This window comes from Haemaphysalis longicornis, unplaced genomic scaffold (genome assembly GCF_048455015.1).
Source record: "Haemaphysalis longicornis isolate Haplotype H1 unplaced genomic scaffold, Haemaphysalis longicornis Haplotype H1 scaffold_1, whole genome shotgun sequence".
Lineage (NCBI taxonomy): Eukaryota > Metazoa > Arthropoda > Arachnida > Ixodida > Ixodidae > Haemaphysalis > Haemaphysalis longicornis.
Window position 1 is genome coordinate 280370577 of NW_027526203.1, and position 26864 is coordinate 280397440.

The 26864-nt window shown below is 43.9% G+C and overlaps 1 protein-coding gene across 7 annotated transcripts in view; it reads left to right on the plus strand.

Moving 5' to 3' along the window:
• The window catches only part of LOC144146789 (SUN domain-containing ossification factor), a 111761-nt gene that overhangs the window by 79707 nt on the left and 5190 nt on the right, over positions 1 to 26864 (plus strand). For 3 of the 7 annotated variants that reach the window (XM_077678743.1, XM_077678725.1, XM_077678748.1), the window contains exons 3-15: positions 2473 to 2565; positions 2969 to 3066; positions 4170 to 4301; positions 5234 to 5508; positions 6806 to 7038; positions 9055 to 9228; positions 10099 to 10243; positions 12881 to 12976; positions 14055 to 14091; positions 15719 to 16670; positions 18026 to 18286; positions 19460 to 19564; positions 22463 to 22733. In XM_077678743.1, the coding sequence (XP_077534869.1) occupies positions 2473 to 2565; positions 2969 to 3066; positions 4170 to 4301; positions 5234 to 5508; positions 6806 to 7038; positions 9055 to 9228; positions 10099 to 10243; positions 12881 to 12976; positions 14055 to 14091; positions 15719 to 16670; positions 18026 to 18286; positions 19460 to 19564; positions 22463 to 22733 (2872 nt within the window). The remainder of the gene's footprint in view (positions 1 to 2472; positions 2566 to 2968; positions 3067 to 4169; positions 4302 to 5233; positions 5509 to 6805; positions 7039 to 9054; positions 9229 to 10098; positions 10244 to 12880; positions 12977 to 14054; positions 14092 to 15718; positions 16671 to 18025; positions 18287 to 19459; positions 19565 to 22462; positions 22734 to 26864) is intronic. The other 4 variants (XM_077678750.1, XM_077678738.1, XM_077678737.1 and 1 more) reach the window with 3 other exon arrangements.

Below are 26864 nucleotides of genomic sequence, written 5' to 3' on the forward strand. Positions count from 1 at the left end.
TTGTAGATTGCTATAAGGAACTTTACTAACTCGTCATTTAATCCCTTGAGTTTCACCATTCTCCACGGTCATTCTCTTTTTACGTTGTCATATGCCCCTTTAATGTCCAAGAATGTAATCCATAGTGGTCTATTCTGTGCTTTCGCAATTTCAATGCATTGCGTTATCACGAACAAATTGTCATCCAGTCGCCTGTCTTGTCTAAATCCATTCTGCAGTTCCCCAAGTATTTCATTCCCCAAGCCAATGATGCAAAAAGTTGGCTTTGCCGCAGGGTTTGCGCGTCCCTCTGGCTTCTTTACACAGCACAAGCTTTGTTGTGCTGGCTTCTTAACAGAATGCCGAAGTTGCGGGGGAAAGCCAAACTGAAACTGTTTATGGGGGTAAATTACAGGATACTTTCAAGCGTCCAGTGAACTTTTTTACAAAGAATCTCATGTTACCATTCTGTGCTGTTGGGTCTCCTGTCACCTTGCGAGTCTGGTTTCTGGTAAATCTGCTATTTTGAACTGTTAATCTGCGGGTTCCTGTACTTGGTTTAACTTGCATTTGCGAAGTGGGCAAAATGAATGCTTGGCACTTTGTGCGAGGCGTTAGAGGTAGCTAGGAATTTTTCTTTAAATGAAACACGTCCTACTGCAATTTAAATTTTGCCTTCAAACTTTTTTGGAGCAGTCTGTCTACTGATAGGTTTATATGTCGTACTATATCGTGATTTCCTGGTTGTCACTCACATCAGTGAAGTTTTCTCCTATCAACGGAGGCTTGAGTAGGAATTGACATTTATGTTGGTGCCTCTGTCTTTTAAGGGGCCCTGAGAATAAAATACAACCTTGTTCAATTGGGTAATTCGCTCAGCTTCATTCCACTCATGAGAAAGACTGTTTTTTAACTGAAAAAAAAAATCAAGAAATACTGAAAAGTTTCAAATTTTGCGATACACAATGTCAGCAGTGATGCAACAGAGAGAGAGTGACACTAAAAGCAGTTATCAGTGCATTAACTGCACGTTTGAATTTAAGGGATATGATTAAACAGAACCTGAGGCCCCACTACAATCACCCAGTCGTGATTCTTGTTGGTGGTTTTGGTTAGCGACCTCCAGTACAAGATTGTGCGACATCATACAGACCTCACCAGAAAGTGGCTGGGGAGCTGCCACTGCTTTATCTGTTTTCCTTAATATCTAGGTTATTTATTTGAAGTTTGCGATAAAATTGGTATTGGTGTTATTGGGCCGATTAACCAAACCTGTATTTTGTCCTCGTGGCCCCTTTAAGTGCGAGAAACTTATTCTTTAGGCTGTCGCATATTAAATGGACACCGAAGTTGGTTTGTTGAAGTCTTATTTGTAGCTGCACTGTGCCGTTTAATTCACACAATCCATTATTTGACCTTCTTGTGCCGGTCTAGAACCTTAGTTTACTGTAAAACCCCTTATTCTTACACCCCCTAATTTTCGCACGTTTTGAGGTTTGAAAATTTTGCGAACTTTTAGCACACAAGTAATTATTAAATTTTAATTTCTAAATTATGCCCTAACCAGTAATTACACTTTAATTGTTTGTTGCATGGGTTATGAGAGATCACCTTTCAGAATAGCACCGATTCTCGAGGTAAATGTGGCCTAACGCAAATTGTAAGGAGTAAGCACAGCATTCATGTTATCACCAAGCATGTGCCCCACAGATCTGCCAAAACTAACTCGCAAGGGTCACTTTATGCGGCTTTTTGCAGTATGAAGGAAACCTCTTTGGGATTGTAGTTCCATGGCAGCTCCTAACTATGGTGGTATGCAGCGCTGGGCTCAAGGTCAGATTAGGGAATGCTTTTATGGTGGAAAATGAATTTTATGCAAGCTTTCGGGCAAAGCACCCTTGGTACAGTGACAAATCTGGAGTGCTTGGGCAGGGTGGGGATAACTTTCCCCTAAAAGGCGACTCAAACTGGGCAAAAGCATGCAGTGACATTTTCTCAGATCTTGGTACACCCTTTGATCTGATGCCTGCTTGTTTTCCAGTCAGCCAGGTCTTGCTTTTTTTGTATTGTTGTTGCTGCTGCTTTGCACTTCCTGTGAGAGGACAAGAAAAAAGAAATCCCTAAACAAAGACCGCAGGAGCCACATTCTTTTGAGACACTGTTTCGGGAAAATTGGTGTCTAAGCCCGCCCTGTCAGTGCAGTTAAACTGAATTCCTGTAAATCGTGGCTCCAGGAGTGGGCTAACTGTCATAAAAGAGGAGCCATGTCTTGTTCTGTCTATGTGGCAGGAACACTACTGTGGTTTGGGAATGCTTGACATGGGTGGTTGTTTTCTCTATAGCTAGAACAGGTTGGTAATGTGGGTATGAAAAGTCTGTTAGAGAACATTTTGGTGAGAAGTGTATTCAACAGAATTGATCACTTGCTGTGTGTATTGATGAGGAAGAAGTCTACAGAAAGTGACCTTTTCAATTGTCTTATTTTATTTGCAGAAGGGCTCCGAGCATTCCAAGAACTTGGATGCTTTTAGTTCCACCAAGCAAGACGAATTACTCGTATCACCTACCGTGGAGGTTATAACACAAGTAAGTCATGTATTTTTGAAGTACCGTACGCCCATGCAATACGTTTTACATTGGTGGTGTTTGCTTTTCTTGGACAGCAACAGGCACCTGATGGGGTCAGAAAGTTGTTGTCGAGCCCTTTGACCTCAATATTGAAAGCCAAACTCAACAAGCTTTGTACTTGTTACTAAACTTTCGAAAGCCTTGTGCCCCTAAGGACTTTAGCTCACCGATTCGGCAATTCAGTTGCATCTGTATTCTTATTAATATTTTCTTGCTTTCTTTCCCCAAGTGCAACATCCTGTACTGATGCATGCTTTAAAGTTTGGAAAGGTTCTCATGCCAGAAGTGAACGAGCCTTCCTGTTGCTGTTGTGTGTTGCTATCCGCTTATGTTGTTCTCTCTTCAACCTTTGCTTTTACAGAATATAGATTTAGGTTCTACTTGTTCAAATGTCAACCAGAATGGGCTGGGAAGTTCGCTACCGGCAGCAGATATTGTTACTGCTGACGAGAAACCAAGGTCAGTTTTACGTTGATGTTAGCGCGGGTGTCAGCTAGTAACACAGCATTCTTAATTAATAGAAATGTGTAAATAGTGCAGCCCGTGCATGCTTTGCAGGGCATATGATAACATTTGCAGGCAAGTCAGTACACTTATATAAAAATTGCCATTCTGTTTGCCATTAACGTGACATGGCCATTAACATGAAATTCTATTTTGCAATTTTTTGTGTTCATACAATGAATTGTTGTCTGTGCCATTCATGCAGTTGTGCACTGGATTGTTTTAGGGGGTATAGGTTGCTATAAAGTGAGACCCTTTTTTAAGGCAAAAGCCCTAAAATAGCCCATTGTGCAAAAAAAATAATAATAATAATAAACGGCGCCCAGCGCCTAGAACAGAAAAATGGCTCTTCGGAGAGGCATGATAGATTGCCCTGATGTCACTGTAGCTGCCGTGTTGGTGCTTTGTGTGCATGGTGGAAGGCTATGAACTTATCTGCCGCTCTTATCTGGAGCAGCGCTGAGAAAGCTGAGGGCATTGCACCAAAAAGGGCGGTGGTGTCACCGTGTGCGAGCTATATGTATCACGAGGCATTCCATGGCATGAGCTTGAGCGAAAAGGCCGGTGTCCAGCATTTACGTGTCCCAAACATGAAAATGGTCCCTTCACGAGCAGTCCCATAGTGTGAGCTCAAACTTGGCAGTAGCGAGAAATGGTAGTCTCCGCCAGTATGCCGCAGATTAAGGGAGGGGAAAAACAAGCAGTGAAATTATCCACTGCCGTCAACTCTCCCATTACACGACAGCATATACGAGCAGCGGCACAATTCGTGGGAGACAGATTGAAGCCATTCAAAAGCGTTGAGGCGGAACGCAAAGCAGAGCGTCTCCACTGGCAATATTGCACAGCCCTTCGACAACGCGAGGTGGAACAGGCATTCAGCTGGACATTCGTGCTTTCACATTCACAACCTATAAGAAATGCTTAGGGGTCTTCAGATTTTTTTTGTTTGTTGTGTTACTTTTACACGAGTTCATTTCGACATGCCGAGGCACCGTTTCTCCATCGTTGTTTTTATTGATGATGCTCACTTTTTGCGAAATGTTTCATGTTTCCAGGGAAGCAATGTATACTTTTGAAAGTGACCAAGCAGTGCCGGCTGGAGCTAGCCCTGACCAAGGCTCTGACCAGACCAATGAAACTAAGCATGCGGAAGATGTGACAGTTGATTCCACAACTGAGGCTTACAGGTAGGCAGGCTGGCTGTCATCTTTTGCTGTTGTGCCACTGAAGCATATTTTTGCAGAGAAGGCTGCTGAGTAACTGCTTTAGAAATTGCCTGCTTATACCACTGTCACACGGCGAATCTAATGTCATTCAAAGTAAATGACATTAGCTGTTAATGACATCCGTTTTGGCCATGCGGGTCTACATGGCGAAGCAAGTGTCATTTGATAGTGATAGCGGGGATGATTAGCAAGTTTGCGAAATTGCAAAATTACAGTTCAAGTGCGTCTAGAATGCTTTTATACACAATAGCTTTTTAAAACAAAACAAATAATCCTTGTTTTAAATTTAAAAAAAAAAAGAAAATCACCGTTATACACATTTCAATCCTTCTCTTTTGTTTCTTCTCTTCATCCCGTGTCTGCCCAGATAAAGTGAACAAAAAAAAGGGGTTTTGTGGTTGTTTGCGGGTATCATTAGGTGACTACAGTTAAAATGAGCCCCCACGTGCTCATTTTGCTTACTAAGGGAATACAACTACTCTGCGAATACTGATGAGGTATTCTGTATATGGGCCAATTTTTGTTCAATATGTGCACTTGTCCACTGGCCATTCCGCCTATTCACTTTGAATGTTGCACAAAAAAAAATATTTTTGAATGGCAATAAATTTTGAAACCTTGTCTCTTGTTATGAGCACTTTGAAAATTAGCTCTGAGTCAATGAAACACAGGAGATAATTTATAGTTGAATACAGATTAAAGCCTTTATACTCTCAGCATAATCGCATTGTGGGTTCCAGGTGTTTCAAGGGTTCGAATAAAATAGCATTGTCAAGAACGTACAAAAAAGCACAGTACGAAAAGCAAGTAACTGCAGTATGTGTTTAGGAATGAGTCACTCGTAGGTTTTGTGGAGACAGAACATAATGCTGCAGTTTGTGTTCAAAACGCAGCAGGGCCGAGGAACCAGTCTTGCCAGAAACCAAGCAGGATCAAGAGGCGCAGCACCCCAGTGACGCAACAGCAGAAGCGCCGGTGGTGGAGACCCAAGACGAAGCAGTTGAAGGCTCACCCGAATCGGACGTGGTTAAGTTGAGCGAGCTGCCTGACGGCATGCCAAAGAAGGAAGGCGACGAAGGGGCTGAGCACGATCGCAAGGAGTCAGCCGAAAAGATGCCCACTTTTGTAGAGTGGAAGCAGAAGATGCTGGCAGAGCATGAGAAAGGTGGTAAGAGCTTGTTTATGGTGTTTCCTCGCATGGGCCGCATTATGGCTGTTGTGCTAGTTGATTCGGTGCTTCACTGTCCTTATGACGCGTTGTTGCTTCTTTTGTGGGATCGGTGTTGCCGTATTCTAAAGTTCGCAGGTTCTAGCAAGGGTGGGGAAGAACAAAACAACTTTGTCCAGTTAGGGTTGCCATACAGTTTAGCCTTTCTTGTTTTTCCTACATTATAGTTTTACTCCCTTACACTGCCATTCTGTCGTGTCAACTATCCTGTATGGCAGTAGTTTCTTAGGTTACAGCTTTAGTCTCTGGTAGCTGGGTAACCATAGTGGATGCAAGAAGTATTCAATCAAGTGTAATTGTTGCAAATTATTGATGCTAAGACAAGTTTCCTTGTTCGTATCAGTAAATTTCCATGCCAAGCACTCACTCACTATAGCAATATAGCACTCGCTATAGCAGCAGTTGTTTGATAATGGATAAAATACCAAAAGCACGAAAACCAGCATCGTCGGCCCAAACGTTTTTTTTGCACTACTATTTGCAAAATCACACATCACAAATGGCAAAACAGGATTGGTGGAGCCTGTTTAGACATTGTTCTGGAAAGAACGGTGAGATAGGGGGACCACCTGTATGTAAAATAAATGTATCTGGCAGCTTTAGTTGCACACGTGTTTATAAAAATGCACAACCTCCAGCTTAGTAAGCATTCCCAGACAGGCAGGCTTACTACCTTAAGCAGCAGGCCTTGTTTGAGTTTTGATTTTAGCTGGACGCTTTGCCTTGTTGAACGAATGTATTCAAGAGACTTATGAACGTGAATGCAAGTACAACTGTCTGTTCCTCCCACCAGTGTACACATACACTGGTGATAAGAATTTTTTAAAGATATTTGCCGCTGACAAACAGCAGCTAAAGTAGGGCATTATTAACGAAAGTGGTTTGGCAACACTGTCGGCTTACTGTTCATTCTTTCTACACCTTCTGCTGGGTGGTAGCGTCGCACGGGATGCTTGACCTGCTCCATTTGAAATGTGCTGTTTTACACAGTAAAGAAATGAAAGGGAAATTGGTGAGAGAAATTCCAGTTTTAAGTGTTTGTATTTGTAAAGATTTAAAGCACTGCATTTTTTTTTTCGGTCAAACAAAAGCTGTGAAAGAGCTAATTAAGCTGTTAGTGAGCCTTTAGTGTCCCTCGTTCTGAGCATGTAGCTGTCTTCAGTTTACGACCTGGTGAACGTGTGGCAGCATTGTGCAGTGTCCAGCATTGCGAAGCGTTTTTCTCGCGTCCGTCCAGGGGAGCTGCCGCCCGAGGTCAAGGGCACGCCGGCCAAGAAGAAGGCGAGCGGGAGCAAGAGCCGTCGCAACTACGCCTCGTACGAGTGTGGCGCCAAGGTGCTGGCCACCAATGCGGAAGCTGACGGTGCAGGCCGCGTCCTGAATGAGCAGATGGACGAGTACATGCTCAACCCGTGCAAGGCCAAGATTTGGTTCGTCATTGAACTCTGCGAGATGATCCAAGTGTCTCAGGTGCGGCAGAGTCGTCACCATGTTTTACTCGTTGCAGCTGTTGAACAGGGAAAGTGTAGGAATGTTCACCTGCCTGCCGTGTGTGCTCTAGCTTGGAGAGAACGTATTCAGGCAGTGGTGCATTTTTAGATAGGGCATATATACGAGGGCAGTGACTGTATTAAGCATTTTGCATTATGCAGATACGTTGATCTTCAAAGTTTAGGTCAGGCAGTGTGTTGCTTCAGCCAGCTCAGCCGTGAAAGATGTAGCGCAGCCTTTGCTGTGTAGCCCTTGGTGAATATCACCCTGTCACGGCAATGATACTATTGATAATGGAATGACAGCTTTTTTTTTGTGTGTGTGTGTGTGCATGTCATCCTTAGCGTTTCTTTAAAATGTGACTGCATTAAAATTGGGCTTGTAGGGTTCATTGAGGCTGTCAGAAGATATGTATTAGTTTTGTGGAATTAAAGGGGCCATACAGACAAAACACAAGTTTGGTTCATCCGAAAGATTGCCTCGTTAGAATCAAACTGACACCACTTTTAACGCACACTGCTCAAATAAGCTATATGATTAGAAAAAAAGGGAATGGCCATGCAACCCACTAGCTCATTTCCCACAACAGAACCTATGATGTCATATGTGCCAGCTCTGCGATTGGCTGAGGCCGGCATAAGCAAGCACAAATTAGCCAGGGCTTATAAGCTTGCCGAACAAGCTATTTGCGCTTAAATGTAGGGCACATTCTTTTTATAGCAGTAAGGATTGTGGGGTGAACAATTAAAGTTACGAACGCATAAACACCAAAGGAGTTAGTGCGGCACTTTTCCAGCTGACACCGCTAACACAGCCGTCAGATGCGCTGGACTTGTCTGAAACAACACTGACCAACTGACACAAGCGGCACGTTCGCTTTCGTGGCCATGTTTGTTGAGTCATAGCTTAAGTTTTAGGGAATGATTTTTGTGGCCATGTTTGTTGAGTCATAGCTTAAGTTTTAGGGAATGATTAGTGTGAACCGTAATAAAAATACGGCAGGTGTAGAAGTTCGGTCAGACCCGCCGCGGTGGCTCAGTGGCTAAGGCGTTGCGCTGCTGAGCACGAGGTCGCGGGTTCGATTCCCGGCCGGGGCGGCCGCTTTTCTGATGGAGGCGAAAAGCAAAAACGCCCGTGTGTACGAGATTTCGGCGCACGATAAAGATCCCCAGGTGGTCAAAATTAATCCGGAGCCCTCCACTACGGCGCGCCTCATCGCCTGCGTTGCGTCGGCGCGTTAAACCCCACAATCAGAATCAGAAGTTCGGTCAGAAGCAAAGTGCGAACACTGGCACTTAAGCAGTATTGCAGCGCCATCTATGAAAGTGGGCGATAAACAATATAACCAAATGCTGGCACTTAAGTAGTATTACAGTGCCATTTATGAAAGTGGGCAATGATCAAGATAATCAAATGGCCACCTGTGAGACGGGAGCAGCCCTGGTCAGCAGGCTATATTTAGTTTTAAGTCCCTGCTCCTAATAGTACGTCATTTTCGACATCACAAAAACGCATGATTTAGTAGGAGCATTGAAATTTTGACTTGCAATATTTAATTTCTCAGGGAATAAAGCATCATTTGCTGCCGAACGAGCACTTAGGGCCCTATAAAACACTAAATCTTTCGAATGAAACAAACTTTTATTTTGTCTGCATGGCCCCTTTTATTAAAGTGTGTTAGAGCTTATCTATGTAACTAGATATGTAAATCTGATGAAGTACTGCATTATGCATAAAGCGAATTATTGGGTATGCATTGTAATGTGAATTTTGAAGTGAATGTTCAATGTTACGACTGGAGCTCCAGCTGCTCTGTTAATTGTATTGTTTTTTTTTTGCTTTTTTTTGTTTGTTTTGCGGAATGCAGTTTGTGAAAGTAACTTTTTCAAGTGGTTGTATCTGAGGTTAAAAAAAAATCAGAAATGCTCTGTATTGCAATATTTTTTCTTTGTCTCTTCCTCCTCCCCCACCCATCCTCCACTCGATCCTCATCAGGTTGACATAGCCAATTTCGAGCTGTTCTCCTCGATGCCCAAGGAATTTGCCGTGATGATGAGTGACAGGTACCCAACAAGAGACTGGACCCCTTTAGGTACCTTCACGGCGCAGGACCACAAAGTTGTTCAAAGCTTCGGGCTTCACTCGGAAGCGTACGGAAAATACATCAAGGTAATAATACCACTTTGGTTGTCCTAAGCCGTGCTGTGCTTTTCTTTGCTCACTGGTAGCAAGCTTGCAATCAAATGTCTAAGAATTCTTTGTGTGGAACTACCAGTGGAGAAATATTAAAATGACACAAACCTCTAGCTGAGGTATGGGCTGTCCTTGTGATGACCCTGGCCTGGCCAGGGACAACAGTGGAAACCTGTTGCTTCCTGATGAAGAAAGTGAGGGAGCAAAAATCACATCCATGTTTCTCCTCTGATGCCTATCATCCCTTCTTTTTCACGCTTTCCCAATTGAGTGAGAATAAAGCTAGAGTCCGGACAGCACCTGTGCATGTAGAAACCTTTGTCCCCCTCCTGTAATCTTTTCCCTGTCCGTCCTACCAAAAAAGGCTTGTTTGCTGCACTTGTTATGTGAAAAAAATTGTTGATGTACTATTTCTGAAACCTAGTGGTAGCTATTCCCATGCACATTGAATAGCGGCTTCCCTGTTTTGTTCTTATGCGTTTACCAAATTTTCGTTGGGTGGTAACAATTTTAATGGGATCCAAGTTGCAGAAAGTTTTGTTCCGGACACTTTTATTTTTTTTTATTTTTTTAGTGTTGTTTGATATTGGCCAGCATGTTTTGGAGTGACGGCAATTTTTTTTAGTTTTAACCCCAAGAGAATTGGGCAAATGTCTAAATAATCAGGCACACTGTAAAAAAAAAAGTACAGCCTCCTGAAAAAAAATGAGATATTCAGGTATATTTAGAACTATTTGGATGCAGTGTTTGTGTCTGGACACGCATGCTTTACCTCGTTTCTCCCACACTTAGTTGCACCATTGTGGGATAAGTCAGTGCAGTCAACGCCACATTGTTGTAACGCAGGTTGAGCTCTTGAGCCGCTACGGGTCTGAGCACTACTGTCCCCTGAGCCTGGTGCGTGTCTTTGGCACGTCTATGATTGACGACTATGAGCAGCTTGTTGAAAAGCCCCAGGACCCCAGTGCTCAAGATGACGACGAAGAAGAAGGTGGGCAGCTCCTTTCAAATTTGCACCTACGGTCAAGCAGTGATCACTACAAATCGCTACTTTTATCTTACACGTGTAGTCGCCATCTGCGTACCCGTGACAGTTTTTGCCAAGGCGAACCTTTATGTCCAGTGCTTGTGCAATTTCCATTTAACCCCCATGTTTAATTACGACTAGTTTCTCCTTCTAACTGTTGTCAAAAGCTAGATGCTTTTGTATCAGTTATTGTACTAATGCTTTTCAGTGTAATTAAGTACTTCCTTTGACTGCAGAAATAAGCTGATTTTGCCCAACTGCAGAATGTGTGTATGTCAGAAAAAAAAAGGAGCTTCAAACAAGGTAGTTGGCTTTTCGTAAATATTTCACGCTAACCTGTTGTAAAAAAGAGGCAGTTGTGGCATTACTTTTTTTGCTTCTCCAAAATCTACTAATAATTAAAGCAGTTTTAGCAATCATGCTAATTAAAAGTATTTAGTTTTAGTGTGGTATAAAATATTTTATTTAAATAGTAATGTAAAATAATTTGGTGACTACTAAGATGCACTAAAAACACTGCTGCTGCCTGTAGTCTGGGATATTCGGAACAAAATATTGCCATTTTGGAATTACTAGTGATAGATCGTCTTGACTTTTTTGATCAGCCAGAAACTTGAAGGGACACTGAAGTGATTATTAAACATTGCGGATTACTAGCGCCAATTGTAGTCCTGAGTCCATAGGCCATGTTTCGACCACTCTGAGTGCGTTTACGCGAATTTATTTAGTAGAGAAATCAATTAAAAAATGCTGTCCTCCTCTCTGCATCCTCGCTTATTTTCTGTGGCGTTTTCGTGTGACGTCAGGAGGAGATGACTTGGCTTGACTGCGCTACTGCACGGCTCGCCGATCTTCCGACAGAGTCAGTCGGCCCAGCGTTTATGCACAGCGTTCAGTCCGCCGGCCGCCGATGGGTCGTCGCAATCCGTTCGCTCAGTTGAAACTAAGCCGCGACACGTTTGTGAATGGGGGAATGTGCGTTTCTTTAGTTTGTTAGTTTGTACACTGTATCAAGCTCCAAGTCCAGGTCGCTCCACACAAGCGCACATGCAACGCTTCGCTGACTGGTACGCTAGTAGGAAAATCTAAGGCCACCCGAAGGCGGGAGAAGTCAGCGAAGTCAGTATAGGTACTAAGGAAATAAAATCAACTGAAACTTTTACCGTACAGCGTAAAACTAGGGAGCAGGAAGCACTTTTTTGCGCTGGGTGAACAAGCACAGGGGTCAGCAGCACGACCACACATCTGTGAACACTTTTCCGTCTAAGAAATGCAACTGCTAAAAGTGAGATATTGTGGAAATTTGTGTGATGCTTACTGCACGAACGCTATACAACAAATAGTCACCTAAGGTACTTGAAATGCTAAAACTAAATAAAAGTGTAAACTGATTATACATTATATACCTCATATTTCCTATGCCGGCAGCGCTGGCCTGTGGCCAAGTGGTCTGGAGCACTAGGTATCTTATTTTGCAAGTTGCAAGTTCGAATCCCCGAGGATACTTTTTTTTTTTTTGTAAGTTGATTTTTTCGTTTTTGGCCGATGTTTTCTATACTGAGTTCACCATTTTTAGGCCGTAACGTTCGCTGTTCCACGAACGAGTTCGCAGAACGCGCGCAGACTGACACGGACGTGCTAGCGAGTTCTCGTTGGCGTGCTGTTGCCATAACCTTGCGGGCAGCGGGCAGTGGGCACAGTCCCGAATCAGCAGACACCTGTTCTCCTTGCGACGCGCTTTTTTGCGATAGAGGCATGAGCCAGGCAAGCTCGAAAAGTGGGAGAAAAGCGTATCGCATTTGAGCGTCTGCGATGACGTGGAGGGCGCTCATCCACAGCGTACGCCTCGGCTAGTGATTATTGCGATTACAAGCCGTGCTTGTAGGCTTATCTGAGGCATTTTACAGCCGACACATGGCAGAAGCACGGTATGACAATTACTGAGATATCGAGAATGCCCATCAGATAACGTCGGTTGTCAAGCATGCTGTTTTACAGAACCGAAACTGAAACTTGTTTGAATCCTAATCGTGGGCATCGTCCAATCACGGTGCACCTCCTCCAGTCGTCACAGCGTTTAGTTAGTGCGGCCGCCGCAGACCGCGCATGGTAGTTTTTCTTCTTTCGAGCTTTATAAAATAATTACCGACTTGTCAACCGGATAAACGATGAAAAGTGTGTTAATTTGAGCCAGTCTACGCAGTGCAAGCAAAAACAGGAGCTTTACAAATTCACTTCAGTGTCCCTTTAATCTGCATCTATCTTTGCACAATATTTGTGTGTCAAAACCTCTGAACTGTTAGAATAAATATGTCGTGAGTGCGGGAGCACTGTAAACAAGTAACCTTTAGGTTCAGTTATGTTAACTTCATATAGTATCTTGTTTTTTGAAAGTTTTTCCGGGTTTTGTGTATTACCTCAGGCTGCACAGCACATTACTTTCCATTATTTAGTGTTGGACCATGTCTGAAAGGTCTTTAGGGATCACGGTTTCACAGTGGCCATGCTTGTGCATAAAGACCTGCACTTGTGTTGCTGGGGGTTATTTTCGGTGAACATAAGGCATGAAACACTTTCTTTTTCTTCTTTTTTGGTGGTCAGCTTCAACCGAGGGATCTCCTTCGAAGAACGTCGTGGACAGGGCCAAGGATGTTGTGATCAGCCTGTTCAAAGTGCTCAGGAGAGACCAGGACGGTGGTAAATAATGTGCATCTTGTCATTTCTTTTGCGAATTATATTTTTCTTTTCTTGCAATGGAATTGGGCTTAATTCTTTGTCAGAGTGTGTGGTTTAATTGGATGCTGAATTTGATTCATGTATATATATTTTTTTCTTTTTGTAAGCTAGGTTCAAAGGTTATTCGTGTTAATTAAAAAAAAATTGAACGCCGTTAATATTTCTCGGTATGTGAGAATTCCTTAAGTTTGAATTTTTATTTGCTATATAGTACACTGTGGGTCTTGTACAGACTAGCTGTAGCCCTCCGAGTCTTGCTAAACCCTAGTGCAATGTTGAGGTTAAGTACCTGATTTGTGCAGAACTGACGTGGAGATGCTGCCTGTGCTCTGTCACTTGCTCGCACTGTACTCTTTCTATCAGTATATGTTTGAATTAATAAGTTTTCTAGGATCATGCGTTTTTTATTTTGCAGTGCTCTGAAAAACATAACAAGATTTCTCCAAAGTCTAAAATACTGCCTGCAATGGAAGTGAACATAACCTAGCCTTCAGTGTGTTGTAGAATTGAAACACAAAAATACTAATTAGTGAGGTGGTAAACAATTTAGTAATTGCTTTAATTAGACCACATGAAGATCAAAGAATGAATCATTTTGAAACCAGCATGTGTTGCATGGTCATTGTAGGGGAAGGACAACTTTTTATGCTGTGGGGAAACGTATATTGTTTCGAACTTATTCCCTCTCACTAACTAGATGGTATCACATACAGCAGCTTGTAAGCAAGGAGTTTCATCAGACAAGCTCTACTTTCTTTTGCACTAGCCTATTATATCAAAACGGAATGCACGGTGCTAACTAAAGTTAGTACTTGACTGGGTGTGGTGACAATATTGGCACGATTAATTCTTGGAATAAAACTCAGTTACTGAGCACAATTAGTCTCCAGAATGAAAATTGCTTACAAAATAAATTTAACACATTGCATCCCAAGAGAGGGTCTGTTAGCTTTGTGGCGTAATTTTTTTCCATCATTGATAAATGTGTGAACACAAACTAATCGATGCTTTTTTTTTTTTTTTCCTCTCTCGCGTGCAGCAGCTGGGAATTCTATAGCAAGTGCCCCATGCTCAGAGTAAGTTCCTTGTTTCGCATAAATTTCATAGCAAGGTAGGCACCAGGGCTCTTGAAGTTTTCTCTAGAATGGCTGGTACTAGCTTGTGCTGCTTGTAGTACTTGAAAGAAACCCAAGAGAAAAACACTGGTACATAGGCTTCTTCTCTTCACATTTTCAATTGTGAGGCGGGATTAAATCAGTATAGGGTGTGATTTTTTTTGTATTTGACTTCATTGTGGCTGTAGTTATAAATCCTAGCAAATTTTAAGTCTAATGTAGCCGAAACTTGACATCTTGTTCATTGAGAATGTATGCTTGACCATCATGCCCTCACTATTGCTTTATGTAAGTGCTTTAATATCATTTTTGCTGATTTTCCCAAATTAATAAACAAATTTTGGCTGCCCTTCATAACACATGGGATTTTTTAAAGACGTTCTGGATTTAATGAACTAGTTACTAGCCAACTTGTGCCACTTATAGGGGTTGCGTTTCTGTTCTTTTTTTTTTTACTTGTTATTTTGCTAACTATTGTTGTTTATTTTTATGTTGCTATTATTTACAAACTTGCTGTTTTTGTGAAGTGATCACACCTTTTGGCTTCTGTTCAGCGACAGACATTGGCTAATTTGTTAGGAATAAATAACTAAAACTGGCATTTCTCTCTCCCATATCTCTTCCATTTTTGCTCGTGACGTTAAGAAGCATGCCTTTGCAGATCGCTCCTGTGGGGTACTGCCACATAGGAGAAGGTGTAGAAAATACTTGCGCCAGAGTGGTGACCAGTAAAATTGATGCTCAGCCGGCAGCATAGCTGATTGAGCTAATAAATTCTCTTCCCACTAGAAGGTGCACATGCTACATTGTACGGGCTGGCAGTCAGTTGGGACCATAGCTGTCACGTTCAATTTACGTTCAATTCAAATTTGAGTTTTACGTGCTGAAGTGGCACATGGGACATGAGGTGTGCTGTAGTGGAGGGCTGCAGATCAAGTTAGACTGCGTGGGGATCTTTAAAGTGCACCAAAATCTCAACACGAGGGGTGTCATTTTTTGCCTCCATCAGAAAAATGGACACCGGGATCGAATGCGCACCCTCATTCTAAATGGGCCTTGGCCTATGAGCGACTGAGTTGCGCCAGCTCTCGCATTCACCCGCATAAAGGCTGCATAGTACACCAGCGGGAAATGTTCCATTTGGATGAAATTAGAACTGAAACAAAGCTTTCCACCCAGGGTAGCGGGACAGTCTATCGTTACTGTTTTTCTTCAGGAAAACATTTAGACCAGCTCCACAAACCCATTTAATTATTCGAAACTGCTGATGTACTACAGTTTCAAAAGATGTATTGGGCGAAAATAGCCATTTTCCACTCTTTTGCCATTTTATGCTTGATTAAACAACTGCTGCTGCTGTGATTGCTATATCTGTACTCGCTGCACTGTAATCTATCTGTATAGGCCAACTTGTTTGTGGAGTTTAGTATCCTTAAACTCCTTGGTGCTACGGTTAAAAATCTTGTGTTGCAGTTGCTGTCCTACGAGTTTGTGTTGCACTTTCTTTAAGTGGGCCAGCTGAAAAGCTTCAGTGCTGCAATTTCTACTGGAACACATGTTTCTTTTTCTCTCTTTTTTTCCTTTGCAGTTTGGACGCTAACTGCAGCATTGTGAATGCATCCCACCAAGGACACAATGCCACTGCAGCGCGGCTTGGCTGCCACCAGAACAGGAGTCAGCGATTTTTCGGTTCAGTGTTCCAGTCCTGCACAATGTGTTCATTATTTGTGGGCCAATCGAAGGTGGCGCAAAGCCTGAGTGAAACCATTGCGTGCCAGTTCCTTCGTGCTGCACTCTCCCTTGGCGAGAGCTGCCCCATAAATGAACCTGAGAAAGAACCAGAACTGGCTGATATTCCAAGGGACTTCAACGACAGTGACCTGAAAACGGAGAGCAGTGATGTGTTTTCTGCAACAAGCCAGAGCACTGAAACTGCGTCATCAGTGTTGGCCAAAACAACACAGCCGTCTGCACCCACTGGGAATGCCACCACTCAAGTGGAGGCCTCGAGGGTGTTGGTTTCCAATAGCAGTGATGCAGCACCGTCACCGAGTGCAGAGTTTTTATCCAGCACTGCCGGGACGGCGACTGCTTCTACCTCTGAAGTGAGCTCGGAAGCAGTTGACCAAAGCCACTGGGACAATGGAACGGTATTGGAGAGTTTTGACGGTGGATCCGAGTCTGCACAAACGGAGAATGCTACGCCGCAGATGTCGGTGGACACGGTGCCTCTTCAGAGCAGCTCTATAGGTTCGGACACCACGGCCGATTCGGTGACCGCAACGCCAGTGATTCTAGATGTGCCCACTTCTGTAAAGACCAGCCCTTCAAGTTCTTCGACAGTTGACGTGGAAATTTCATCTCCGGTCGTGGACTCGTCATTGCCAAAAGGTGCAACAACCGTTTCGGGGGCGCCACCTACTGAGATAGACAGTGGTCCTCAGCCACCTCAGCTCCTGGTCATCGAGCCAGGAACTGAAGGCGGTGATCTGCTTACCACAGTGCCTTTGCCTATGGATGAACTGGTTCCTGAAACCGACGTAAGTCCGTGTTTCTTTCTTTCTTTTTTGCAATGATACTAGTTTCTTTTTCTAAGGTCACTGTGCTTGACTGGTACAGTTTGGGCACTTTTTCATTTTTGGCTAGACATGGCATACTTGGTTACCGCAGAATAGAGATTAGTTCTCCCTCGTGTGTGTAAAATGAGGTCACCCTGCTGATAGGTTTTGAATGACAGTGTTCTCATTTCTGGTGGTTAAAATTCAGTTGCCCATGCACAGGAGCTGTCAGCATCTATCTGTAGCAACAGGTATACTTGGGCTGCCCTCAATGTGATGCAGACCAGGCCTTATAGCAAACTCGGCCCCTGATTTTGTGTGCACAAAAAGTGACACTGTCGTGTGGTAGTTATTTGCTTTTGTTCTTGATTTGCCTTGGCCACTGACATGTGCGCATTTATTCCTCCTGTGTTTTTTACATTTTTACCTAAATTTACATTTTTGTCCATGTGCAGTGGTCAATTGCACTGCCTTTGTGTGTTGTACAGTGTAAATCTTGCGTCTTTGCTAGTAAGAAATTCCATATGAATGAAAACATGTATGAACGCCGAGCTGTATGAGCACAAACTTATTATAATTAAGTGCTTGGAGAGGCATTTCTTAAACCTCCTTATGATTAACATTTTCAGGGCATTCTGCATACATTTTTCTTCTTTTTGTGTGTGTGAAGTGCTTTGCAGAAAGTGTTTGAAATGCATTCTGAGGGCTTCACAAAAAATAGACAGGACGTTTGTATTATTTCAGGACATGTCCTGAAGTTATTTAACATTGTCTGATTCTATTTTGCAAAAATGAGAACATAGGCTGTGCTGTAGTTGCATTGCTTTCTTTGTTTTAAGGGGGGACAGGAAAAACAAAATTTTAAATGCATATTACTCAAATAAGCCGGGCTGTCACGTAAGGTTTAGAAAATACCGCAAAACTTTCTTTTCACAGCCTCATTTAAGATGAAGGGGTCATATCTTTCTTTTTTTTTTCCCAAAAAAGAAGAACCTTTTTGGTGTTACCAACCAACCACGCCCTGCATACGTAGAAGCTGACAGTGTTGATGGCTGCATAACTAGCAGTTTGCCAGTTTTACAGTACAAGCATTGTTACGGTCACCTTGGAAAGGATTAATATGGCTCTCATTACTACTGCAAAGTTATCATGTTGTATAAAAGGCAGGGTAGCAAAATCACATTGCACTGTTTCTACATGCCAGCGGGAAAGGTGCGGCATTGCACCTGCTGCTGAAACTGAGCAGCCAGTCATAGGAAAAACTGCCGAGCTTGCTGTGGTGCGAGTGTCGTGCCGTCCTCCTAAGTGTGGTGCTTTGGGGGCATCTGTGGTTGCAGCTGCAGCTGCGTGGGGGGGAAGTGGGTGTGCGGGCGCCTCCCCCCGAGGCCGGGGCCCTGGCCCTGGCCAGCAGCCAGCGGGAGTCGGTGTTCATGCGCATCAACAACCGCATCAAGGCGCTCGAGCTGAACATGTCCCTGAGCGGCCAGTACCTGGAGGAGCTCAGCCGCCGCTACCGGCGCCAGATGGACGACATGCAGCGCGCCTTCAACCGCACCGTCAACGCGCTCAACAAGACTGCCCAGAAGGCTGCCGAGAAGGTGAAGGAAATTTCACACACTGGTTGCAACCTTTTTGTGCACAGCCCGCCTGAGCCATTTCTTCATTTAACACTTTTCCTGCCCATGGGAAAAGCAGTGGTTTGGGGTAGTCTAGCAATTTTTTTCCCCGTCGCAAAAAAAAAAAAAAACAAGGCGACATATGTTTTAAGTGTATGGTATCGAGTTGTAGAAGAGTGAATTTCCTTTGCATTGTTAATTGTTTCAAACAGGAATTTGTATTTGAAAAAAAGAAAGGAAATGAAAAGCTTTACAGAAAAGTTTTGGGACAAACAAAAAAATAAGCAAAAACATCGGTGTTGCTCCACACAGAAAAAAAAAATGCACAAAAAAAAAATGTTAGCGCTAGTGGGTTTCATGCCACTGTGCAAAGCAGTTCCTCGAGGCATAGGTTGGCCACACATGCATCACAGAAAATTGGTTTTCTGCTCCACTCTTTTTTGTTCGTAGCACAATTTACAGTTGCGATACTTTTGCATTTTCTGGGGCTTTAGTTGAACAGGGCCGGTTTGGGCCGGTTTGGCACACTGTTGCTTTCGGTGCTGAAATCCTAGGACGAAAAGTTGTCCTCAAAGTCAGTGCTGCTAATATGTCATCGGAAAAGTTACAATTGTCCAAATCGCTAAAAATGCAGCACCGTGATGTCGACACCATCTCCATATCATCTGAGCACCCGTCACATTACACTGGCGGTGCTTTAAAAAACCGCGGCGCACAGAAAAACAAAAAGCAAAGAGGATGTAAGTCTGTCTACTACTCAGTCTAAAAGCGCCAGCTCTCAGAGCGCACTTGGAAAGCGCCATATTTGAATGGGAAAACGTCAAAATTTGAACAAATAAAGTGCTAAGTTGGGCGAGTGAGTTACTAACTAGGAAATTCATCGTACTAATGAACATTAAGGGCTGTATTCTGAGTCCCTCCTCTATTTGCTCCCTCCACTTGGCTGAGGATATTGCCATTGGACTCAAGTATCTCCTCGACTGGAGGCTCAAGTGGAGAAGGGACTCAGAATACCAGGGTAAGACGGGGACAAAGCTAAAGAGGAGTAATTGTATAACTGGGTAATTCTTATAGCTACCCTTGACTTCCATGCTGAATGTTATTTGGGGCTAGGAAACCAAAGTTCCAGCCCTGTTTCACGTTTTGCGCATGCAGGATCTTCGTCAGCAGGAGACGCTGGTGCAGCTTCAGCAGCAGCTAGACAACCTGACGCAGGTTGTGAACACTCTGCTAGTTGAGCGCCAGGCCCTGAGCAAGCAGGTATGTGGGGCGTTTTCTTCCCAGCTGTAACTGTGCAGGTCAAGGGGCAAGCATCTTCCTCACAGGGTGTTGAGAGCAGCATTCATAACTGCGTAGTGCACGCAGTGGACCTCCTCTAAGCATTCCCTGGGAGAGCCTCGGCGAAAAGTTGAAGGTTCATTAGCATACCTTTGCAAATGGGCTCATGCCTAGTAGCATACTTCGACCATCCTGACTTATGTATAATGGATGTGTAGTTGATGTTTGTTGCAAGGACGAGTAACATCAGATGCGTGTGTGCTGAGCACACACGAGCACACGGAAGAAGGCAGACAAGACTTGCGTGGAGTGCCTTGACATTGCTGTGGTGTATATGATACAGTCGAGCCCACTTTATTCATTCATTCATTTAGCTTGTATTTATTTCAGAACATTGACTGGTACACGAGTGAAAATTTCATCTGGGCCCTTAGCAACAATGCTGGTTAGCAACTACCGTATTTATTCGAATATAAGGCGAGGTTCTTTTCCCAAAATATGTTGTCTCAGTCATACCCCGCCTTATATTCGAAGCTCAAAAGTATACTTTTTTTCTTTTTCTTTATAATCTTGACCACCCATTGTTCACCGGAACCTCATCATGCAGTTTTGATGATTATTTTGTGTTTTTTTTTTTCTTTACATGAATACTCAGCTCTATGCTGCACGCCTGATTAGCGTGACGATGCGCTCGACGTCTTGGGCGAGAACTGCTGGGTCCTGCCTGTGTTTTTTTTGTTGTGGCACGACAACAACTTTGACATCTAAGTTCCGCCAGTATTGAACACTTTTCTCAGACACGTCAAACTGACGATGGGCCGTTATACACATAGCCTTTGCTTCGGCAAACTTGTCTAGTACATCTTGAGTGCTCATCCCGGGGCGCTGGTACAGCACAAAACACAAAAACAAGAAATAAATTCACAAACAAGGATTACAAGTTTCTGTATTTACTCGAATCTAGGCCGATACTTTTTTTTTAAAAGTCGTTTACGAAAGTCGGAGTCGGCTTAGATTCGAGAATGCGGCTTTCCTGTCACCGCTAGACACTCAACGCCATCTCGCAGCCACAGGCTTGCAGCTTGCAGCATAGAGATAATTTACGGCTTACAGGTTTGCTGGTTTGCAGGCTCTATTTTGCTTGTTTGAACGTTGTAAATACAGTGAACTAGACTAGTTCACTATAGTTGGAAACCTAGCTCTGAGCGTTTCGTGCTTGCTTGCTTGCTTACATCGCCGTGTGACCTCCAGAAGCTTGCGTGTTTGCGGCACAATGGCTCTCACCAAGCGGTGCCACTACACCGCGGCTTTTAAGTGGAAGGGGATTATGGGGATCTCGGCCTCCAACTTCAAACTTCCAAGCACAGCGTGACTTCGGCGCCAATGAGAAGAACGTGTGCCGATGGCGGAAGCAGCGGAACAAACTTTCCAACTGCGCTGCCAAGCGAATGGCCTTCACAGGACTCAAGAAAGGTCGACACCACAAGGTGGAGAAAGAAGTTGCTGACTTTATCCGGCAGCAAAGAGAAGGTGCCTGTGATAGTGGAGATAATTCAGGCGAAGGCGACGGAGATCACTAGCATTCGAGGCGTCGCGCGGACTCTGTTCAAGGCCATCACTCATTTTATGAAGCGTTTCGGGTTCAGTCTTCGACGGTGGACGTCTGTGTGCCACAAGCTACCCTGTGACTTCGAGGAGAAGCTAGTCGCATTCCAGCACTTCGTTATCAAGAAGTGAGTGGACAAGAAGTACGGGCTGGGCCAGATAGGTAACGCCGATAGACCCTGGTGTATTTTGACATGCCTCTGGCCTACACCGTGAATGGGAAAGGTGCGAAAGAAGTGAAAGTCAGAACTGCAGGCTACGAGAAGCTGACCACCACTGTGATGTTCTGTTGCACGGCCGATGGGCGAAAGCTGCCGCCGTACATTATTTTTAAGGGGAAGACTCTTCTACTTAGGGAAGTTTTACCTAAGAACTTGGTCGTACGAGCCCACGAAAATGTTTGGATGAGCGGTGCCCTTGATGTTGATGACGACGACGACGAGTGAGCATTGAACATGCTACGATAAGTGCCGCATGCATAATAAAGTGCACGTTCTACTCCCAGTTCAGTTCTTTTTTTCATTCAGCTTACATTCGAGGTAAGCTTTTTTTTTATTATTATTATTTTCTGACCTTCAGAATTTTGGGGGTCGGCATAGAATCGAGGGTGGCCTAGATTCGACTAAATACGGTAATGGAAAGGAACACAAAAAGTCAACATGCAGAAAATACCTGTCGTGCAGGTGTGAATGATGGTAATAGAAATGGTCGTATGTTTGCGCTCTTGTGTTTACAATGCTGAATTCTACATTTCACCAATGACCGCTGCATAATATAAGGGGCAACTTTTGCACGCATTTCATCGGAAAAAAAAACTCAACCTATATTCTGGTTTATACAGTGCACGAATCCATTGCTAGATGCACCTTGAGGGTCATCCAATATTGAGAAAACTGCCCTATGTGGAACGTACCCATATGGCAATTGGCCCGTTCACCAACTCACTTGAAAAGTTCATTGCCACATCTCATGTAGTGGGTGATTTTTCTCGGGGAAAGGTCTAACCAGTGTAGGCCAACCAGCATTTTTTCTTAGAGTAACATAACACGTGTATGGATACATGGACATCATGGTCTACCACTAGAGAGGGAGAGAGAGAATAAACTTTAATTAAATGAAGGAAATGCTTCAGAGAGGCGTCCTGATTCCAGGATGCCTTGAGCTCGGGCCGCGTTGACCACTAGAGATCGCAAGCGATGTGTGTGCTGTTCGTACCCAATGGAAAGCGTTTGCAGGGTCACTAAACAGTGGGTCTGACAACACTTGTGCACGCAGGTGTTTGAAAGCCACCTGTGCCTGATCGTGATTGAGGTCATCATCCTGGCTACGGTGTTCTCGCTGTGCCTACGCCGTATGCGTGGGCCTCCCACCATGGTGGCGCAGCAGCAGGAGGCTGCGGCACGACCCGTGACCCCCGGCCGCCTGGTGCTCAAGCGGCGCACGGCTTCGGTCGGCCCCGAGGAGCGCATCGAAGAGCTCACCACGGTGGCCGAGAAGAAGCAGAAGCCGAGCGATGAGATGCTGGCAACGCCGAGTGAGTGCCTTCGTAAGTTTGCACTGTGTGCAGGTAGACTGCAGAAAATCGTGGGCATGCTGATGCCTTGTGCACAAGCATGCCCACGATTTGCTCTTGAGGCATGCTCAGTGTGCTCCCGGGAGTTCAAGCCACCTTTACGTCACATACCTTTCCGATATTTACAAGGTGAAAGCTTGGTGCTCCTTCAATTGCTGTGGTTACAAATGTGTTTGAATCATGGGCTCTGCCTGCTGGTGTGCTTCCCCCCCCCCCCCCCGTCCCCACAGATGTGAATGATTGTCAACATGTAATTTTATGCAAGCACTGCACTTCTTCGTGGTAATTTTGTGTTGCTAGACTAGTCCTTTTTTTTTTTTTAAGCATGGTTCTGCTGTTTTATGGATTAGCCTAGGTTGTAGCAGTTGCTTTAGTGAAAGGTAAAAGGTGACAGTAAAAGTGCAAAGATGGCTCCAGCATGCATGCACCACAGTCTAGGGATAGTGCATCGTTGCTACGCCCCCCAAATGAAGACCTGCACTAGGGAGGTCACTGGTGGAGCAATGTATGCAATATTTGTCGATGATGCATGGTTTCTGCTGCTTTGTTGTAGGGTTGTTTCTTTTTTTCGGTTTCCCACTATTGTGGGTCACATACCTTTGCATGAACGTGTCTGACAAAGGGAGAGAAGATAAAAAAACTGCTGTGGCAAGCAGTGTGACGAGGCAGCTGTCCATTTAGGCTTTACAGGATACACAAATGCCTGTGAAAAACTATTTGCATCATAGAGCTGCACAAGTCTCTCCCCCTTTCTTTTCATTATAGTCAGGACCACGCCCATCCCTGTCGTTTGATGTAGGCTGTTTGTATGGCTCCCTCCATAAATTCTACATTGTCTTTGTAGAATAAATCTGTTAGAAGTGCATGAAAATTCTATCATTTACCACCTTCGGCAAGATGTATACAGGGTGTTTCACCTAACTTTAGCTAGAGTTTAGAAATATGTTGATGCACTGTAAGACGACACAACCAAATGCATCTTGCTCACTTTCGTATGTAGTTTCTCACGCTATTTTTTGTATTTTGCTTAATTAGATAATTAGTCAATTTTAACGAGCCAACTTCCGAACCAACGAAGCCAGGCAAAAAATTCCAATTAGAAAGTTGCAAAGATGTTTGCAAAACTTTGTCCAAATAAACAGTTTCTGTCTTTCTATCTGTTAAGTGTTAGTGTTTTTCAGCTTACTGAAGATGCCCGCAAAATACAAAAAAACACCACGTGACGTGCCCGTTTGCACGTCGTGATTACAGTGCTCTAAAAGTTCCACGTACAAACAATCATAGGTGCGCAGCCGCTTTTAAAAAGTGACAGGGCAGATGATGAACCTGTCGCTTCCAACCCGCCGCGGTGGCTCAGTGGCTAAGGCGTGCTGCTGAGCACAAGGAAGCGGGTTCGATTCTCAGCAACGGCAGCCGCTTTTCTGATGGAGGCGAAAAGCAAAAACGCCCGTGTGTACGAGATTTCGGCGCACGTTAAAGATCCCCAGGTGGTCAAAATTAATTCGGAGCCCTCCACTACGGCGTGCCTCATCGCCTTCGTTGCGTCGACGCGTTAAACCCTACAATCAATCAAACAAATCAAGAACCTGTCGCTTCCGGCAGTGCAAGCGATAACTGCTGCGTCTGCTTATCACTATGGCGGGCTGTCGCAAGAGAGCACGTAGCTGGCGTAAATGGCACAGCCAACGCCTACGTTGCTGCCCTGTCGCCTATAACCGGCAGCTTGTGGCAGTTTGTGCCCGGAACATTTGGGGGCACTGCAATCAAGAAGTGCAAGCCGGCATGTCACGTGCAAGCCGGCATGCCGCAGGCATCCTCAGTAAGCTGGAAAACACTAATACTTAATCGATAGAAAGACGGAAACTGTTTATTCGGACGTTTAGCATACCGCCCTGCAACTTTCTAATTGAGATTTTTTGCCTACGATCGTTGGTCCGGAAGTTGTCTAACTAAAATTGACTAATTATCTAATTAAGCAAAATACAAAAAATAGGGTGAGAAACTACATACGAAAGTGAGCAACATGCATTTGGTTGTGTCGTCTTGGAGTGCACCAACATATTTTTAAACTCTGGCTCAAGTTAAATGAAACAGCCTGTATAATGCAATAGATTTTTCAGTTTCATATTTTCATTTATTAGTTGCATGGTGACAACTAAAATCTTGTCTGCTTAGCGTGATTTTGTTGTGTGTGGAACAAAGTGGCTTTTGTTGGCAATACTAGCCTGTTTACACGAAAGGTTCATCCACAAAGGCCCGTGCATGTCGTGGGCTCATTTCGTGTGACTCTCCCTAAATGTGCTTATTTCTCCTTTTAAACGGCTGCTCATTAGGAGCTGCTCATTTATCAGGGTAAGGGCACGACATGCTCATCTCTTTAAGTCTGTCTGTGAGAGCACCAATGTACCTAGTGAAACGCAAGTTCTCTGTCATAACCAATTAGCGGAGATTAAAGGGAAGGAAATAACAGCCTGCCTTAGCGCTTCATGGCTGGTCGGTGTCACAGGATTTTTTTTCCAAGGGACCACTGCAGAAAAGTAGCCGCAGCCAAGAAATTGGTAGCATCACAGAATTGTAATATACTTCAATCACGAAAGGCGCAGTATGTGACTGCACAAGGGGTTTAAACCCCAGCATTGTGCAGTTCTAATAATTTCAGAAAAAAAATGGTTAAATTTAGGCTGACTCGCTATGTTTATGCGTATGTCAGTGCCACTAATGCAGACAGTGATATTTTTATTTTTTCATTTAATCACGTGATATTCTTGGTTGAGCGAAGTGACTTTGGTAAGCCAAACAGCCAAGCTTGTGGGTCTAACAGTCCCGGAAATGGGCAAAATGTTCCTATCCACCAAACAATGACCCTATTAAGAACTGCTTACGGGTACTGCAGCTCAAAAGCTTGTGCTCATGTCTCTGACTTAGCTCTGACTTAGTGGCAGAAGTTCAGGCGAAGCTTGAAGAACAAGACCAACAGATTAAGATTGCTGTACTAACTTCTGGTTTTCATGTCTGCTCATAACTATATTTGTGGGGAAGGACAGCCTCAAGATTCAGCTTGTGTGTGAAACTGTTGCTGTACTGCATTATTATATGGTCCCACGTCATATTAATTAAATGAATTTCTGTTAGTCAAAACAAAAATGTGGTGTCACAAAAAACAAAAATGTGGCGTAGATGTACATGTAGGGACTTATACCATAATCTCGATGCAGCCACATTTATTGCCGTCAAGTTTCTGTTTGCCTCTTGTTCAACGCTTATATAAAGGGTAGTCAGTGTATGGATTGTATTTACTAGTTCAAACAAGGGGTAACTTCTTTTTATTAGCTGGGTTATGTGAAGGCTAGATTCATGGCTCAAGGACACAAATAAGGGAAGGGTACCTTGACAGCAGTATGACTGGTATGTGCAAAGAATTGTGGACAAGACTAATTTAATTTCTCCAATTCATGAGCCTTCGAGAGTGGCGCTGCAAAGTATAAGCGAAGTCGCACAGTTTGTAGGGATGGTTGGCTTTGGCAGCTTATAGGGTCACTGGGCACAGCCTGCTGAAGGGCATTAGTATCACTATTTTTATAATAGCGATTGATAAATGCTAATAAAACCACTGTTGTGGTGCTCCTTGGCAGCACTTCCCTTGTGCCAGAAGACACAAATAAGCAAGTTATTTTAAGAAGCATTTAAAAAGGAGGATCCTCTACCTTACAGAGAGAGATTTCTTTGCCAACTTCCAAGTGAGGAAAACAAAACAAAACACCTTTCACTGTTAGATATAATTGTCGAGACTGATGTGACAGGTGGCCAGTTGATCTGTGAAACAAAAACACAGTGTGCCTTGAGTCCTCTTAGAGCTGCTGCTGCTGTATTTATGGTAGTTCCTTTTTGCAACATAAGGGCAAGAATTTTCGTGTTTACCACAATGCGAACAATACGCAAGAGAACGAACGTTTATACCAGCTACGCCACTACGAAGGGCCGAATCGAAGGAGTCTTGCTTTGATGCAACTGTGTTCTTCAGATCGTAATAGTGGTGAATAAAAGCCCATTGCAAGGTTCATGAATAACAATGCACTGAGAATGGCAGCAGTGGGCAACATTGCC